General features: G+C 39.6%; 1 protein-coding gene across 1 annotated transcript; it reads right to left on the reverse strand.

Moving 5' to 3' along the window:
• Positions 1–13,249: 13,249 nt before the first annotated feature.
• On the reverse strand, positions 13,250–13,941 carry LOC131997676 (uncharacterized). Its single transcript, XM_059368894.1, has 3 exons — positions 13,885–13,941; positions 13,478–13,816; positions 13,250–13,405 (listed from the first exon to the last, which is right to left on the reverse strand). The coding sequence occupies exons 1-3, from the start codon at positions 13,939–13,941 to the stop codon at positions 13,250–13,252; spliced, it is 552 nt and encodes a 183-aa protein (XP_059224877.1).
• Between the last annotated feature and the right edge of the window lie 5,282 nt (positions 13,942–19,223).

Raw genomic sequence — 19,223 nt, forward strand, 5'->3', positions numbered from 1 at the left:
TCCGTCAGTCCATCTGTCAGTCGAAAGCACGCTAACTTTCGAAGGAGTAAAGCTAGCCGTTTGAAATTTTGCACAAATACTTCATATTAGTGTAGGTCGGTTGGGATTGTAAATGGGCCTGTTCATAAAAATATGAACACAATCTATACATTAGAATAATCTTAAGGTGGAGTAATAAAATATCTTAAGCATACTTTTCTTATCAAAATAGTTCAGGTCATTAGGATCATTTATCCCTACTCTTTCAATAGAGATTGTTTATCTCTTTACAGTTTATGGTTTCTTAATGCATATCTAATGTAGCCATAAAGTAAATGAGTTTACAAGCGATAATTGTTTAGGGTTTTCCTGCCGCGCATATGGAAGACGCTTAGGTAGTTTATGACCGGCTTATCACTTAAAAGGGACGCTGTAATTAGGTACTGTTGTTATTCGTCTAATAAGGAAGATAAGATTGTTCGCTTAGTGTAGTTTAAGAATTAGTTGGTAAGATAGTATATAAACAGGATTGAATGGCATAATAAATTAGATTTGAAGATACAACCAAACCGTACGGGTGTTTTCATTTCTCCTACTTCAACATTGGTCCTTCGAGAGAAAGAGATCAGCGGCCGTAAAAAATATAGAAACAATATATTATAAATAAAACAGGAAAAGAAAAAGCCAAAAGGGCTGAACCAAGAATCATAAGAGCCAAGAATAAAGGCAACTACAAAACAAAAAAGAAAATAAAAAAAAAAAACAGCGCTAAGAAAATATATATGTAAAAAAAATACAAATAGCCAAAAAAAAAAAAGAAGGCAAAAACAAAAATTAAAAAAAAAAATATATCAAAAAAAAAAACAAAACCAATTAATAACAGCTAAAAGGCAAATACTAAAAAAAAAAAAAAAACAAATAATAAAAATGTCGGCAGATAGACATATTCTTTACAAAATTCAAAATAAAATCCTTAAGGAAATCATTGAGATTTCTGGAAAACTAAAGACGGAGAAGTTCAGAAAGGCTACATTGGAAAGTACGTCCAAGTCGCTAGAGAATAAAATGGAGGAAGCAAAGCTAAATAATTATAAATTAGAGCAACTTGGGCCGAATAGCGATGTCTACTTCAAGGACAACATCTGGGAGAGAATTGAGAGTTCCTATGAAAAATGCAAGGAACACATGCAACAAATTAGAGAGGAGCCCGAAAATGAGGAAACCGGAAGCGAAAAAGTGGAGCTTGCGCTACTGACAAATCCTACAACGACAACTGAGCACGAAAAGGGTGCAAGGAAAAAAGAGAACCAAGGAGCAGTAATGGAACAATTTCGGGCATTACAGGAAAACATGCTACTTCAATTTCAAACACAGCAGGAGCAACTGAAGAGACAGCAGGAGATATTTCAAAAGAAAATGGAGCAGATGCTACAAGAGCAATTATATGAGAAGAAGAGAGAAGTCACCCAGCAAGTAGAAGAGCGAGCAGCGTTGAAGGAATTGACCATAGCCACCCCACATACCAATAGTGAGAGAAAAAATGCAGTGCTGTCTCAATTCCGCAGAAGGATCATGAAGTTTTCCGATGCCATGGAAGCAGATATTTCTGGGGTCTCCATATATGCTCTAGAAAATATGAAGTCTATGTGGGAAAAACAATTCGACGACATCAAGCGGCTTCATTTGGAATTAACCACAGAACATGGAATGGAAGAAGTGGATGAAGAACTGGAAGACATAGAAGAAAAAATGAACACAAAAATACAAAATATAATTGTAAAGATGAGTGGCTTGAAAGAAGAATCACAGACTGTGGAATTAAAAAGGATAGAGATTCCATGCTTCAATGGAAATGTGGAGGATTGGAATTCCTTTCATGACCTGTTTAAGAAAATGGTAGATGGAAACTCTCAATTATCCGAAGTTCAAAAACTGTACTACCTAAAAACGAATTTAAGAGGAGATGCCTTCCGTTTAATTCAGCATCTGCAAGTCACAGACGCAAATTATAAAGCAGCATGGGAATTGCTGGAGAAGAGATATAATAATAAAAGAATTTTGTTCACGAAACTAGTGGACAAGATTCTGGATCACCCAAGTATAAACAGCCAAGTGGCGGTGGGTCTAAGAAAATTGCTAGACAGCGTGAATGAGAGTATTCATGCTTTAAAAGCAATGGATATTCCTTTAGACCATGCGGATCCAATTTTAGCCCGAATTATCATACGTAAACTCGATAAGGAGGGGCTTATTCAGTATGAGCAAAATGTAAAAAAATCTAAAGAGATTCAAAGACTGGCAGATGTGTTGGACTTTCTGGAACAGCAGTATCAAGCACTGGAGGCTTCAACAAGCAGAAAACAATTCGTACCAGGACTATTTAAGCCGCAGGATAGATCTGGAATGGCGGAAAAGAAGCAATGCCGATTCTGCAAGTTTAATGGGCATGATATTGTTGCTTGTAGGAAATTTGCGGCACAGTCATCGAACGAGAGATATAGTTGGGTAAAGACATCGCAGTTATGCCTCAAATGTCTCAAACACGGGAAAGATAAGCGGTGTTTGAGTGATAGCAAATGTCAGAAGTGCGGATTGAGTCATAACACACTAATCCATTTGGAGAGAATCAGCAACACGAAGGCAATGACAACAAACTCAGCAACAAATGTTCTTCTGGCTACCGCCCAAGTTCGTGTAAAGTCTTTACATGGAGAATACGTAACATTAAGGGCTTTAATTGACCAAGGATCCCAAATAACATCGGTATCGGAAGACGCAGCGCAGCTACTACAACTACCAAAGACGAAGACGGAGGTGAAACTACGAGGTCTCGGAGAAACCATGGTGGGAATGGCAAAATCTAAAGTACTAATGGAAATAAGACCTAGATTTGTCAGCAACACTAAAATCAAAGTGGAAGCACTAGTCCTGCCGAAACTAGCATCAGCTCATCCAGATAATAGCTTCCAATACAATATTGGAAGATGGAAGAACATTAATCTGGCCGATCCAAACTTCAACAAATCTGAAAGAATCGATATGGTAATTGGGGCCGACCTTTTCCCACAAATATTGGAGGGAGGAGTTCGTCATGATGAAGCGATTGTGGCACAAAACACGAAGTTTGGCTGGATCCTGTCTGGAAAAATACTAATGAGGCCTGGAAAAGGTAGCGGAAGGTATGTTGCTACCACAACTATTGAGCGATTTTGGGAAATTGAGGAGATAGAAGACGAAGAAACGATCATGGAAGATGATTATTGCTTAAAACTCTATGAAGAAACAACACGAGTAGACCAATCAGGAAGATTCGTCGTCAGGTTACCGTTTGCTGAAGACAAGGTATTGGGAGAATCACATAAAAGAGCAATGACAAGATTTTTAAATATGGAGAAAAGACTGGAAGAATGTACGGAGTTGAGAGAAGAATATGTAAGGACGATAGATGAGCTAATATCAATGGGGCACATGGTGAAGGTAGAGACGAAAAAACTAGCGAAGTATTATATGCCCCATCAAGCGGTTGTCCGAGAAACCAGTCTTACCACTAAAGTAAGGGTTGTGTTCGATGCGTCATCAAAAACATCGAATGGAAAGTCGCTGAACGATATCCTTCATACAGGTCCCAAACTACAAAAGGACATATTCGACATCATTACTAAGTGGAGATCGTGGAGATTCGTCATATCAGCCGATGTGGAAAAAATGTTCCGACAAATTAAAGTAGAAGAGGAAGACCAGGAATATCAGTATGTACTCTGGAGAAATAGTAGGTCCGAGCCGGTGCAACAATATAAGCTCACTACGGTCACATATGGCACGGCGTCAGCACCGTTTCTGGCCATAAGGACGCTTATAGAAATTGGTAAGAGATGTACAAATCAGGGCATTGGCAATAGAATAAAGGACGATTTCTATATGGACGATTTGCTAACAGGAGCAAATTCAAAGGAAGAGTGCCGGGATGTTCAAAAACTAATATCGAAAGAGCTAGAAACTTACGGTTTACATTTAAGAAAATGGATCGCAAATGCCCCTGAAGTTTTGTGTGCCGTAAGCAGAAGAGAAGAAAATGAAGTACTACAGATACGAGAAGATGAGTGTCTGAAAACATTAGGGTTACAGTGGAACCCAACCATGGATTGCTTCACATTCAACATGCAAATAGGCGGTGAAGATAGAGTAACTAAGAGATTGGCGTTGTCGAGTCTGGCAAAGATTTTTGATCCATTGGGTTGGCTGACCCCAGTAACGGTAACTGCCAAGCTATTCATTCAATATTTATGGAGGCAACAAATAGAATGGGACGTACCATTGGAGGAAAAATTGAGCGCTGATTGGAAGAGATTTGCGCAAAGTCTTCACTCGCTGAAAAGTTTGCAGATACCAAGATGGTTTCAAATAACACCATCTAGTGGAGCAGAGCTGCATGGATTTGCTGACGCGTCCGAAAAGGCATACGCAGCAGTAGTGTATCTGAAGGTTGAGTCTAAGATAATAATAGTGGCCGCAAAAAGCAAGGTAAATCCCATTAAAAATGCAAAGACTCTCCCAAAATTGGAATTATGTGCGGCACACCTCCTGGCGAAGCTACTTCAGAAGATCAAAAGGGTCTTGACATCAACCGCAAAAATGTATGCATGGAGTGATTCCATGATCACGTTAGCATGGATAAACAACTCAAAAAATAAAGACAAATTTATAAGAAATAGAGTCGTTGATATTTTGGAACGAATCCCTGAAGCGAAATGGGGATATGTTAAATCAAAAGAGAACCCAGCAGATTTGGGATCAAGAGGCGTTCCCCCCGAGACATTAATAACCACCAGGATATGGTGGGATGGGCCTGAATGGCTAGTGAAAGGTGAGCAAGAATGGCCCAAAATAAACGAGAAGTTAGCAGTGTCAGCAGCGACAAGAATTTCAGCGGAAGAGAATGGCGTGTATGAGAAAATTATGCAATTTTCGTCATTCAAGAAACAACAAAGGGTCATGGCATACATACTACGGTTTATTAAAGGATTGAGAGGAACGAAAGCAGAAATAGAGCATTTAACTGCGATCGAGCTAGAAGAGGCTGAAATGAGAATAATTAAACTGCACCAGGAATTAGAATGGCCAGCGGAAATAAAACAATTAAAAGTATCAGGAGCCGTGGATCACCGAAGCAAATTAGCGTTATTACACCCGCAGTTAGACAGTCTTGGAGTGATGAGAGTCGGAGGAAGACTTCATTATTCAACATTACCGTATAATCAAAAACATCCGATTATTATCCAGAAGTCAAGGTTAGCTGGAAACATCATCCGACATACCCATTTCGAAACACTGCATGGAGGAAATAGGGTGATGGAAAACATGATACGAAGGAAGTACTGGATTATCGGTGCAAAGAGCAGAATAAAGTTATGTATAAGATGCTGCCCAACATGTATACGCTATCGAGGTGAAGTAAGAAATCAACTGATGGGGGACCTTCCAGCATGCAGAGTCAATATAAGCCAGCCATTTCAACATTGTGGAATTGATTATGCGGGTCCGATTCAACTAAGATGCTCCAAAACTAGGGGAACGAAAGCCATGAAAGGCTATGTTGCTGTTTTTGTTTGTATGGTGACTAAAGCTATTCATTTGGAAGCAGTGAGCGAGCTTACTACGGATGCATTTCTAGCAGCTCTTAGACGATTCTTTGCTAGGAGAGGCAAATCAAGCGACATCTATTCGGATAACGGAACGAATTTCGTTGGGGCGTCAAAACAGCTTGAAAAAGATTATGTAGAAGCCATAAAAAATAACTTTAAAGTAGCGCCGATCTTGGAAAATGAACAAGTAAAATGGCATTTTATTCCCCCGGCAGCTCCTCACTTCGGAGGAATATGGGAAGCAGCTGTTAAGTCAATGAAGCATCACCTGAAAAGAATTATTGGAGACACGAAGTTAACATATGAAGAAGTGAGCACAGTGCTGTCTCAGATTGAAGCGGTTCTAAATTCAAGGCCTTTACACGAACTCAGTAGCAGCACGGAAGATGTCGACACAATAACACCAGGCCACTTCTTAATTGGGCGACCATTGTTAGAAGCTCCGGCGAAAAGCGATGAAGGAGACTTGGGATGCGTTAACCGGTGGAAATTAATACAACGAATAAAAAATCATTTTTGGAGAAAGTGGAAGGAAGAATATTTAACATCCTTGCAAAATCGAACAAAATGGAGAAAGAAAGAGCGGAATTTAGAGGTTGGACAAATGGTGATACTACGAAATGAGGATACTCACCCAGCTCGGTGGCCACTAGCAAAAGTCACAGAAGTACATACGGGCAAAGATGGAGTGGTAAGAGTGGTGACGGTTAAGACACAAAGTGGGGAATTGAAGAGACCGGTCCATAAGTTATGCCCGCTAGAGCACGAAGATGAAAGATTGGAGGAGAAGAATATGGAAAACTTGCAGCGGAAAAATGCGCAGTTAAGCACGACTAGGCGATTACCAAGTATACTGGGAAATCCCACAATGATGATGATTATGTTGGTAAACATTTGTATGTTGATGCCGACTAAAGCTACGTTTGTGCACGAGCTGAACAGTTCCACGGCAATGTACTTGGATCCGATATCACAGACCCATATGTCATCATCTTCATGGAATATGGTCATATATTTCGAAATGCGAAGTTATTTGGATGCTTTGGAGCTTGCAGCAAGATTACTGGACAAATCAAAAGAAATATGTCCGAGACTCCAAACATTTCAAGATCAGTGCTGGTCAGTTATAAGGAACATGGAATACAAAATAAGTAAAATAAAGGCGAATAATCGTTTATTCATGAAAGAAGATAGACGCCAGAAAAGAGGAGCTCCATTGAAGTTCGTAGGCTCTTTTCAACATTGGGTTTTCGGAGTGATGGACGACGAAGATCGCGTGGCAATGGAAAACAACGTGAGAAACCTATTAGCGAACCAGCATGATCTTAAAGAACTAGAAAGGAAGCAGACATCTGTAGTTGATGCTACGGTCAATCTGCTAAAGAGAACGACAGATGAAGTCAATTCGCACTTTACGGAAATGAAGTGCAAAATTGAGAACATAAGCGCCACAATGAACGAGAATTATTACGTTTATAGAGAATCAATTCGGTTCTTTATAATCACCAAAGAAATACACGAGAGTATCACAGAATGTGACGAGGCGCAGAAAGAGGTCATCGACGTATTGTTGGAAGTGAACAATGGTCACTTTCACCCCGTGCTCATGAGTCCCAGTCAACTGCAGTCTGAGATAATAAGAATACGTAATGCTCTACCAGAGAAGTATGTTTTACCCGGTAAAAGCACTGGTGCAGAACTGAAGGAGGTGTTGCATTTAATGAGAGGTCATGGGATGTTTGTAGGCACTCAGTTGGTAATCGACTTGAAAATACCTCTTTTCAATAGGCAGTCATCGCAACTATACAGAGTTATTCCGATACCGTTTGAACGAAATAATGTCGTCATGATAGCGAGGACAAAGGCACCGTATATAGTGTACAATTTCGAATTGGATTCATTTCACTATCTAACGCAAGCCATGTTGAACGAGTGTAAAGGCACCTTGGATGATGAAATTGTTTGCGAAGAAAATTTCCCGTGGAGAGATGCGTCTACAAATGATTGCGAGTTAGCTCCTCTGAGGCCACACATAAACTTGAAGTGCACTTACGATGAAGTAGAAAACAGTCCATATTTTATACAGCTCAAACGCAAGGCAAACTGGTTATTCAAGATATTTGCTAACACAACAGCTCACGTGAAATGTTCGGACAAACAGCAAACCCTAATGGAGCTTCCACAGCAAGGTATTTTAGTCCTAGAGCCAGACTGTGCGGCAAGGATAGACCAAATCACATTGGTGGCGGTCCATCAGCAAAAGGATGAGATATCTTCCAAATTTCCCTCAGTTCTTTTGAAGGATGTGAGTCCGGCTGAAAGAGAAATCATAAAACCCCTTGGAAATGTACTGGTCAATCATCACGAAGAGATCAACCAACTGAAGAAGGTCGTGGACAATTTAAAGAAGGAAGGAATAAAATTAAGAGGCTTAGAGTTCCATCATTGGTCCGGTCATTTGGCATTTATTTTAGTTATAATAATATCAATAATTCTAATAATTCTATGCATAAGAGGAAAGATAAGGAAGAGGCGCATAGCTGCAATTCAGTTCCCAGGGGTGCCGACGGTCTAGAATGTTTATTTGCCGGCCGGGAGAATGTTCATAAAAATATGAACACAATCTATACATTAGAATAATCTTAAGGTGGAGTAATAAAATATCTTAAGCATACTTTTCTTATCAAAATAGTTCAGGTCATTAGGATCATTTATCCCTACTCTTTCAATAGAGATTGTTTATCTCTTTACAGTTTATGGTTTCTTAATGCATATCTAATGTAGCCATAAAGTAAATGAGTTTACAAGCGATAATTGTTTAGGGTTTTCCTGCCGCGCATATGGAAGACGCTTAGGTAGTTTATGACCGGCTTATCACTTAAAAGGGACGCTGTAATTAGGTACTGTTGTTATTCGTCTAATAAGGAAGATAAGATTGTTCGCTTAGTGTAGTTTAAGAATTAGTTGGTAAGATAGTATATAAACAGGATTGAATGGCATAATAAATTAGATTTGAAGATACAACCAAACCGTACGGGTGTTTTCATTTCTCCTACTTCAACAGGGCCATATCGGTCAATAACCTGATATAGCTGCCATATAAACCGATCGTGGGTCTTGACTTCTTCAGCCTCTAGAGGGCGCAATGCTTATCCGATTTGAATGAAATTTTAAACGACGTGTTTCGCTATGACTGTGCTAAGTTAGGTTCAAATCGGTCCATAACCTGATATAGCTGCCATATAATCCGATCTTGGGTCTTGACTTCTTGAGCCTCTAGAGGGCGCAATTCTTATGCGATTTGGCTGAAATTTTGCATGAGGTGTTTTATTATGACTTCCAACAATTGTGCTGATTTTGGTTTAAATCGGTCTATAACCTGATATATCTTTATATAAACCGATCTGGGGTCTTGACTTCTTGGGCGTCTAGAGCGCGCTATTTTTATCCGATTTGGCTGAAATTTTGATCGACGTATTTTGTTATTTCAACTTCCAACAACAGTGCTATGTATGGTGTAAACCAGTTCATAATCTGATATAGATGCCATATGAACCGATCTTGGGTCTTGACTTCTTGAGCCTGTAGAGGGCGCAATTCTTATCCGATTTGGCTGAAATTTGGTATGGCGTGTTTTTTTTATGACCTATAATAACTATGTCAGAAATGGTTCAAATCGATACAAAACCTGATATAGCTGCCATATAAACCGATCTGGGATCTTGACTTCTTGAGCCTCCACAGGGGGTAATTATTATCCGATTTGGCTGAAATTTTGTACAACGGCTTCTCTCATGATCTTTAACATACGTGTCGAATATGCCATGAATCGGTTTATAGCCTGTTACATCTCCCATATAATCCGATCTCTCTATTTAACTTCTTGAGCCCCTAATGGGCGTAATTGTTACTCGAATTGGCTGACTTCTGCTATGGTCTTCAATATTCAGTTCAATTATGGTACGATACGGAACATAACTTGTTCTCTCTAGTAACTTCCGTTTGTGCTTTATATTGTCGTGATTAGCGGGTTTTCGGCGGTCCCCGAGGCATCCAACCCCAACTACAGCAACCATATTTTGTTTTTGGTGACTGTAAGAGTTCAAAAAAATTTCGAACGAATCGCATTAACAATCTCCGAGATCTAGTGTTTCGAAAATTAGGATAATGAGAAGTGCTGTTTAGTGTAGGGAAGGCACCTCAGACATTTCAACTCAAATATGGATATCAAATACGTGCTCTACTCCCAAATTCCCTTAATTCGAGCCCCATATTGCCATGGTCGGTTTATATGAACCGTATGGAGGGTGTTTTGGGGCTGCGGCGGCCACCGGCATTTTGCTCTGAAAATAGATATCAAATTCGTTCTTTACTACCAAAAACCGTTGATTTGAGCTCCATATTGCCATAGTCAGAAGTGAAGTCCAGTTTAGGGGATGCTTTAAGCCGTACCCTTAAACACTTGGCTCCAAAATTGGATATCAAATTCGTTTTCTACTCTCGAATACCTTTCGTTTGAGTCCTATATTGTCATAATGGGTCAATTTGCCTATTTGACGTATTTTTAGGAAAAAAATCGCCACCTAGACTTGATGCAAATTGTAATGTCATTTTAGTAATCTACTCCCAAATAACTTTCATTTGAGTCCCATATGGTCATAGTCGGCTAATTTGCTTATTGGGGGTATTTTAAGGTTAGATGACCTCCCATTACTTGAACCTAACTTTTTTATGCAATCCTTGTTATGTAGTAGTAGTAGTAGTAGTAGTTCTTCTTCTTTATTTAACTATTTTTTCTTTTCATTTAATATCAAGAATACATTCAGTTATTCTAATTTATTTTTAATATGGACAATGTATCATCAATTCGTTGTGAAGAAGTAAATAAATAAATGTTATTGCGACAATGTATTTAACGTCTGTCGCTCAATAAATTTTAACATTTTGGGAATTCTTTCTATTGGAATTCAGATAATAAATAGTGTCTATAAGTGTATGCTGATTTTAAATATGTTACGATGTTGTCCCAATCGGCATCATTCTTGCCGTCCAATTTCTCCAAAATCTCTTCCTGATTCAATATTGTCTTTCCAAAGGCCATCATTCTAAACTCCTTGTTATGTACTGCCAAATACTTTTTATTTGAGTCCCATATTGATAGGAACTTCGAATATATCTGTTCAGAGGAATTTTGAGGATAGTGCGGCCTGCTGGGTATTTGAACCCCAATTTGAATACGATATTCGTTTTCTTGTCTCCAATACCTTTGATTGGATATCCATATTGTGTCTATCGGTTCACTTTTGGTTTTGGGTGTCTTTTGTGGGGTAAGGGGAGGGTCTGCGCCATATCCGATATCTAAAAATTATATAGCCTATGTTTGCTTCCAGACAAACCTACACAATCTGTGAAAATTTGAAGAAAATCGGTTCAGCCGTTTTTGATTCTACGGAACAAACAAAAAACCAAGTCCCATATGGTCATGATGGGTCATATGCCCATTTATGGTATTTTTGGGAGTTATGGTGACCTCCTTCAAACTGATTTTGTATGCCAGATTTGTAATCTACTCTCGAATACCTTTCATTTGAGGCCCATATTGACATGAACGATATGTCTGTTTGGGGGAATATCGGAGTTTAAGCGGCCCGATGGGTACTTAGACCCAAAATTTTAATACCATATTCGTATTCTATTCTCCAATATCTTTCATTTGATACCCATATTGGGCCGGACGGTCCACTTTTGATTTTGGGTGGTGTTTTTGGGTAAAGGGGAAGGGTCCGCCCCCCTTACCCAGACCAATCGGAATCTACTTCCTTGCTGACTTAAGGCTGACCAATCGGAATCTACTTCCGAATTTCTTTCATTTGAGCCCCATATTGACATGGACGTTCAATATGTCTGTATGGGGGAGTTTTGGGGTTGGGGCGGCCCGATGGATATTTAGACTTAAATTTCAATACCATATTCGTATCCTACTCTCCAATATCTTTAATATCGCATAACGTGACTTGCCGGACTTGGGTATAAAAACCACCCTTGCCTCCCGTTAGGCTTTTGGAGTATATGCAAATCCTAGGCACGCTGTGAAAATTTTGGCCAGATGGGGCGCCAGATAGTTTGCCTCTTTCTTTAGTAATGCGGGATATATTCCATCAGGTTCGGGTTACTTAAATGGTTTGAAGCTCCTCAAGAATACCTTCATCATGAATTCCGCTATGATATGCCGTCGATCAATGTCATTATTTCAAGATTCCGGTGCATCCGTGAGTCCCGTCGTACCAAAAGCCTCAACATGTCCTCCATTGTTTGTGCTCTCACTTCCATGTAGTCTACTAATGATTCAATTTGGCCAAGGATTTTTGAGAGAAATTTTTTTAACTTGGCGGCGTCATTACGGCAATCAATCTATTCGCAGGAAAACTTCCAGGAGGTAGTAAGTTTACCGCTCTGGTAACCTCTCTGTATTCCTTGAGCCGTGTGTAGTACACATCCTAGTAAACTTCCGCTTGTTTAAGACGTGCTCTGTCAAAAAGTATGTGGACCTCTTTCCCAATGTAGCGAATCTCCCCGGTCATCGAGGGTTTGTTCTTGGGCTGATTCCATTTTCCGAAGAGAACAACAATCCCCACCAGTGCAGTCGTAATCCTGTTGACATTGTCGTCAATGTCTTCTATGCTTGGACAATCTAACATCATTGTATTCCTTGAGCCGTGTGTAGTACACATCCTAGTAAACTTCCGCTTGTTTACGACGTGCTCTGTTAAAAAGTCTGCGGATTTCTTTCCCAATGTAGCGAATCTCTCCGGTCATCTAGGGGTTGTTCTTGAGCTGATATCAATTTCCTTAGAGTACAACTATCTTCAAAAGACCCCACCAGTACAGTCGTAATCCTGTTGACATTGTCGTCAATGTCTTCTATGCCCGGACAATTATCTTGTCCAAGTCTTCTTCTGAGTTGTCTTCCGAATTTGGGCCAGCTGGTTTTCAACTTATAACGGAAGTTTATCGGCGCTGACCGAGCTGTTCTAAACCTGATCTAGCGATGGTCAGAGAAGGCATGCTCCATGGAGACCCTCTAATCCTGAAGCTCATCGATTAGATTTTCCGAACATATTGTCACATCTAAAACCCCCTCCCTAATCCTATTAACAAAGGTAAAGGTGTTACCAATATGAAGTGTTATTAGGTCGTTAGTATTCTAGAATTCTGCCAGGGCTTGGCCCCGCTTATAAGTGTTTGTACTATCCCACGAAATGTGGTGGGAGTTTGCATCGCACCCTATGTGTATCTCAAACTATGAATGAACAAATTCTTATCCATTATCTTTGTATGCCTTTAAAGAGATATGGGGCAAAAAACTTGACAAATGCTATCCATACATGGTTACCTTTAAATTTTGATTTTACTTTAGATCCATAAATCAAAAGACATAGTTTTTTCTATTTTTTTGCTATAAAGTTTTGTTAATATTTTTCTCAATCTATTAGAGACAGACTGTTTCTGTTTGATGAATACAGAATAGAGAAAAATGTTTTGTTTGTTTAATAAGTTTTTCTCAAAGATTTTTTTCTCTTATCCATTCCATACTCTCCCATGAATAATTGCTGCCAATGCAGCCGCCTTCACGATCTCGGCACCAGGGCTCCGAATACCGTATACTTTGAAAACAGTCTGCCTTTGTCAATCAGAAGTATGCTTGCATTGAATTGTGAAATTTGACCATGAGGAGGAATATTCTCCTCAGTAATTGTCAGATCGGTCATGTTGTATTGATGGTTCTGTAAGATTTGAAATTTTTGGTTGTGGAAAAATAGAATACCGGCAACGACAAGTAACCGCTGATGTCTTACCGCCAAAAATGGACACAATATCGGCCAGTTAGTTGACCTATATAAACTAAGCATATAGTCCTTAACAATGGGCAAGAGATTGACGTGGTTTAATAAATCGCAAAGATTTATTTTCAAATCCATTCGTTTTCGCAATTTTTTTCCATTTTTTGGCAAGCTGTCAACATCGATGCCTACCTGGACGCTGCGGGGCAGCTCTCTATTGAACACCATTGCGCTGCTTAGGGCAAAGCGACTTTTGGCCAAGTGTTTGAAACCGCATTCAAACATTATGACGGGAGATTGGAAGCCATGACAAGTGACATTATACACCTCTAGCAGAAATCGACGTTTGGCGGTCTATGTAAGAATAATGGAAAAAGCTTTAATTGAGAAAATTTCCACCTTCTATCGGTTGTTTGACTCACCTGAGTTGGTTGCCAATAAGTGCAAGCGCTTAGTAGAAACACCATATGCAATAACATTTCTCATGCAGACTTCCCAGTGAACTAGCGAAGCCAATGTGTACTACTGTCCATATTTATAAATGCTCCAATTACAAGAAACTTAAAAACAAATTAGAGACAAAAACAACAACAACAACAACACAAAATTTTGCTTTTGCAAAGGTTAAAAATAAAAAAAAAAAATTTTAATTATGGAAATATTGTAATTACCCAAATCTTGATCATGTTTTTTGACTTAATTTGGCAACAGTGCCTATGTCTAACATATGCCATGTTGCTGCTGTTATTTGGATGGCTGAATCATAGGCATTTAAATGAAAACAATTAGGGATATGCTTGTTACATACATTACGATCCACTAGCATCCCGCTGGTCCGCCTCGCTACCCCCCTTTTTTGATACGCACTTTCTACTGTAGGACTTCCAAAAACCCAGGTAGTCACTCCGTATATAAGATAATGAAGTTCGGTAATAACTGCGTATAAAATTTCAGAAATCTGTCCTCTTCTGTAGAGCATGTATCAAGAATAACAATACATCGGAAAAATTAATAAGTCGCCCAATATATATTGTCAAGGTGTAAATGACACGACATTGTTGAGCGTTTTAGCTCATTGGTATGTTTTAGCAGCTAAATGTACGATTTTGAAAAAAAAAACTTCTGGTCAAGGTTTAGCTGGATGTCAATTTTGAGAACTTAGCAGAACTCTGTAGAGAAAGTACCATATTGTATGTTTAAAGTACCTAAATGCATGAATTTAAAGCTAAGCTTCGAACCGTCCAATTTTTTATGTCAAGGTGTGACCGTATGCCAATTTTGAGTGCTTTAGCTAAATTCGTAAGGAATGTACCATTTCGTACGTTTTAGTACCAAAAAGTACAATTTAGAATAATCACTCTGGTCATCCAAAATGTGTAGTCAAGGCCTATATTTCAGTTCCATCTCTAGCTTTATTTATGAAGAAAGTACCAAATGGTACCAATTTTGGTACCAAAATGAATGAATTTTTAATAAATAATTTAGTCAACAATCATTTATTTCTTAGTTGTACCTATATGCCCCATATTTCAGTCTTCTAGCTCCATCTATGAAGAAATGACCAAAATGGTACCAATTTTGGTACCTAAATGCATAAATTTAAAGCAAAGCTTCTAAACGTCCAATTTTTACTGTCAAGGTGTAACCGTATGCCAATTTTGAGTGTTTTAGCTAAATTCGTAAGGAATGTACCAATTTAGAATACTCATTCTGGTCATCCAAAATGTATAGTCAAGGCCTATATTTCAGCTCCATCTATGAAGAAAGTACCAAATGGTACATATTTTGGTACCAAAATTTATGAATTTTTAATAAATAATTTAGTCAACAACCATTTATTTCTTAGTTGTACCAATATGCCCCATATTTCAGACTTGTAGCTCCATCTATGAAGAAATGACCAAAATGGTACCAATTTTGGTACCAAAATGCACGAGTTTTGAGTAGAGCATTTAATCATCCATCATTTATTGCTTAGTTGTACCTTCATGTCAAATTTCGGACCTCTAGCTCCATCTATAAAGAAATTACCAAATAGTACCAATTTTGGTACCAAAATGATCGAATTGTGAAAACACCATTTAGTCGCCCATCATATATTTCTAAGTCTTACCTACATAGAAAAAAAAAAAACAAGCGTGCTAAGATCGGCCGAGTCGAATCTTACATACCCTCCACCATGGATCGCATTTGTCGAGTTCTTTTCCCGGCATCTCTTCTTAGGCAAAAAAAAGGATAAAAGAAAATATTTGCTCTGCTATTGGAGCAATATAACGATATGGTCCGGTATGGACTACAATTCAGATATATATGGTGGAGACCTGTGTAAAATGTCAGCCAATTCGAATAAGAATTGTGCCCTTTGGGGACTCAAGAAGTAAAATAGAGAGATCGATTTGTATGGGAGCTGTATCAGGCTGTAGACCGATTCAGACAATAATAAACACGTATGTTGATGGTCATGAGAGGATCCATCGTACATAATATCAGGCTAATCGGATAATAATTGTGACCTCTAGAGGCTCAAGAAGTCAAGGTTCCAGATCGTTTTATTTTGGCAGCTATATCAGGTTATGAACCGATTTGAACCATATTTGGCACAGTTGTTGGATATCATAACAAAATACTACGTGCAAAAATTTATTCAAATTGGATAAGAATTGCGCCCTCTAGAGGCTCAAGAAGTCAAGACCCAAGATCGGTTTATATAGCAGCTATATCAGGTAATGGACCGATTTAAACCTTACTTGGCGCAGTTGTTGGATATCATAGCGAAACACGTCGTGCAAAATTTCATTCCAATCGGATAAGAATTGCGCCCTCTAGAGGCTCAAAAAGTCAAGACCCAAGATCGGTTTATATGGCAGCTATATCAGGTTATGAACCGATTTAGACCGTACTTGGCACAATTGTTGAAAGTCGTAGCGAAACACATCATGCAACATTTCCGCCAAATCAGATAGGAATTGCGCCCTCTAGAGGCTCAAGAAGCCTAATCGGGAGATCGGTTTATATGGCGGCTATATCAGGATATGGACTGATTTACATTATACTTGACACAGTTGTTGGAAGTCAAAATGAAACACTTCATGCTAAATTTCGGCCAAATCGGATAAGAATTGCGCCCTCTAGAAGCTCAAGAAGTCAAGACCCAAGGTCGGTTTATATGGCAGCTATATCGGGATATGGACTGATTTAGACTATATTTAGCACAGTTATTGGAAGTCATAACAAAACACTTCATGCTAAATTTCAGCCAAATCGAATAGGAATTGCGCCCTCTAGAGGCTTAAGAAGACTAATCGGGAGATCGGTTTATATAGCAGCTATAGCAGGTTATATACCGACTTGGACCATACTTGGAACAGCTGCTGGAAAACATACCAAATCGACATATGCCAAATTTCAACCACATTAGATACAAATTGTGCCCTCTATAGGGTCAAGAAGTATAATCGGGAAATCGATTTATATGGCGGCTATATCTGGTTATGAACCGATTTAGACCATACTTGGGACAGCTTTTGGAAGTCATACCAAAGCGACATATGCAAAATTTTAACCATATTGGATAGGAATTGCGCCCTCTAGAAGCCCAGGAAAACTAATCGGTAGATCGGTTTATATGACGGCTATATCAGGATATGGACTGATTTAGACAGTACTGACACAGTTGTTGGAAGTCAAAATAAAACACCTCGTGCGAAATTTCGTCCAAATCGTATAAAATTTGCGCCCTCTGGAAGGTCAATAAGTCAAGACCCAAAATCGGTTTTTATGGCTGATTTAGACCATACTTGGAGCAGCTGTTGGGAAACATTCCAAATCGACATATGCAAAATTTCATGCATATTGTTTAAGAATTGAGCCCTCTAGAAGCCCAAGAAGTCTAATCGGTAGATCGGTTTATATGGAAGTCATAACGAAACTCGTCATGCAAAATTTCAGCCAAATCGGATAAGAATTGCGCCCTCTAGAGCCTCAAGAAGTCTAATCGGGAGACTTACCAGAGCACTTCATGCAAAATGTCAGCCAAATCGGATAAGTATTGCGCCCTCTAGAAGCTCTAACAGTCAAGTCAGTAAATATGGCAGCTATATCAGGTTATCAATCGATTTGGACTATACTTGGCACAATTGTTGGAAGTGATACCAAAACACGACGAGCAAAAAAATTCAGCCAAATCGGATAAGAATTGCGCCCTCTAGAAGCTCAAATAGTCAAGACCAACATCAAAACATGGACCGATTTGGTCCTTTTACAATCCCAAAAAGTATTTATGCAAAATTTCAAGCGCCAAGCTTTACTCCTTCGAAAGTTAGAGTGCTTTCGACAGACAGACGGATGGATATGCCTAGATCGACTTAAAATGTATCTCTCTCTCTCTTCCTCATAGTGTCTGCATTCAGATCTCCACTTTTTTCCCTACGTCATGGCGTCGAGGCCTATCTTTTTCCTACCCAGTATTTGTCGGCGTACCTGGCCCCAATATGAATCCCAGGTCGGCCCCTGAGGTGGCTTGCATCCTTTCTGGGCCTTGGATCGTCTCGAAGACTAGTAACCGATTTAGCATAAACGCAAATTTACCCATGAACATTTCATTAAGGAACAGGGACAAACTTCTCACATGTCAATGAGTACTGTCCCATTCAAGTTCCGCCTTTTTATAGCCGATTTTGAACGGCATGTTGCAGTGCGACGCCTCTTTGGAGAGAAGTTTTCACATGGTTACCATGTCCGCCTATGACGCTGAACGGCTGGGTTCGAATCCTGGCGAGAACATCAGAAAAAACATTTTCAGCGGTAGTTATCCCCTCCTAATGATGGCGAGATTTGTGAGGTACTATGCCATGTTAAAACTTCTCCCCAAAGATGTGTCGCATTGCGCCACACCAATTTGAATCGGACAGCACTCAGTGATATGTGAGAAGTTTGCCCCAGTTCCTTGGTGGAATGTTCATGGGCAAATTTGGAATGTGGAGTTTGATGGGGACGGTAGGAAGGATGGAAGGAAGTGGATGTGGCGATGACGGGTGAGGCGATGGGACAACGGATGGATGAGCAGTTAGTAGGCTGCATTGAAGAGGTCGGTGAGCAGAAAGTGGCTGGACCATGAAGTTTCGGAGCTGGTCGGAAGGAAGTGGATGTGGTAATGGATGGGTGAATCGATATCACGATGGATGGATAAGCAGTAAGTAGACTGCATTGAAGAGGTCGGTGAGCTGAAGATGGCTGAACCATGAAGTCTTGAAGCTGGCTGAACCATGAAGTCTTGGAGCTGAAAGTTTTAACACGTTATCGCTGTTATTCCTTGTGACTAACATACCGTGTGTGTGAATATTTCGGTGGCACTCCAGTTTTGGTTGAGACTTGTGCTGAGTCACTAGGGTGAGTTATGCCACCTAATTTCTGACTGTTTCTGAATGACTTCTTGCTACGGGATGGAGCTTACATTATCCCCTTAGTTGACCAGTCAGTAACTGTCTGAAGTTCAACTGGTAGTAGTTGGACTACGTGGTCAAACCAGAGTCCCTAATCTGGTATCACGGGAGTCAGGAAACCCCTGGAACTTCGATTCCAGCCTGACTATTGGTGAGGTCCCAGTTGGGAGCAAGAAGGCCATTTCGATGCCGTGACCCATAGAACGGAAAGAGTTATGATAGTGTTCTGATCCTAACTAAGGGGGAGAACATGTCCAGACAATGTGAACTGGAATTAGTACTCATGCTAGCTTCGGCTATGTATGGGGGCGTTGGTAGAC

Source organism: Stomoxys calcitrans, chromosome 5 (genome assembly GCF_963082655.1).
Source record: "Stomoxys calcitrans chromosome 5, idStoCalc2.1, whole genome shotgun sequence".
NCBI classification, from domain to species: domain Eukaryota; kingdom Metazoa; phylum Arthropoda; class Insecta; order Diptera; family Muscidae; genus Stomoxys; species Stomoxys calcitrans.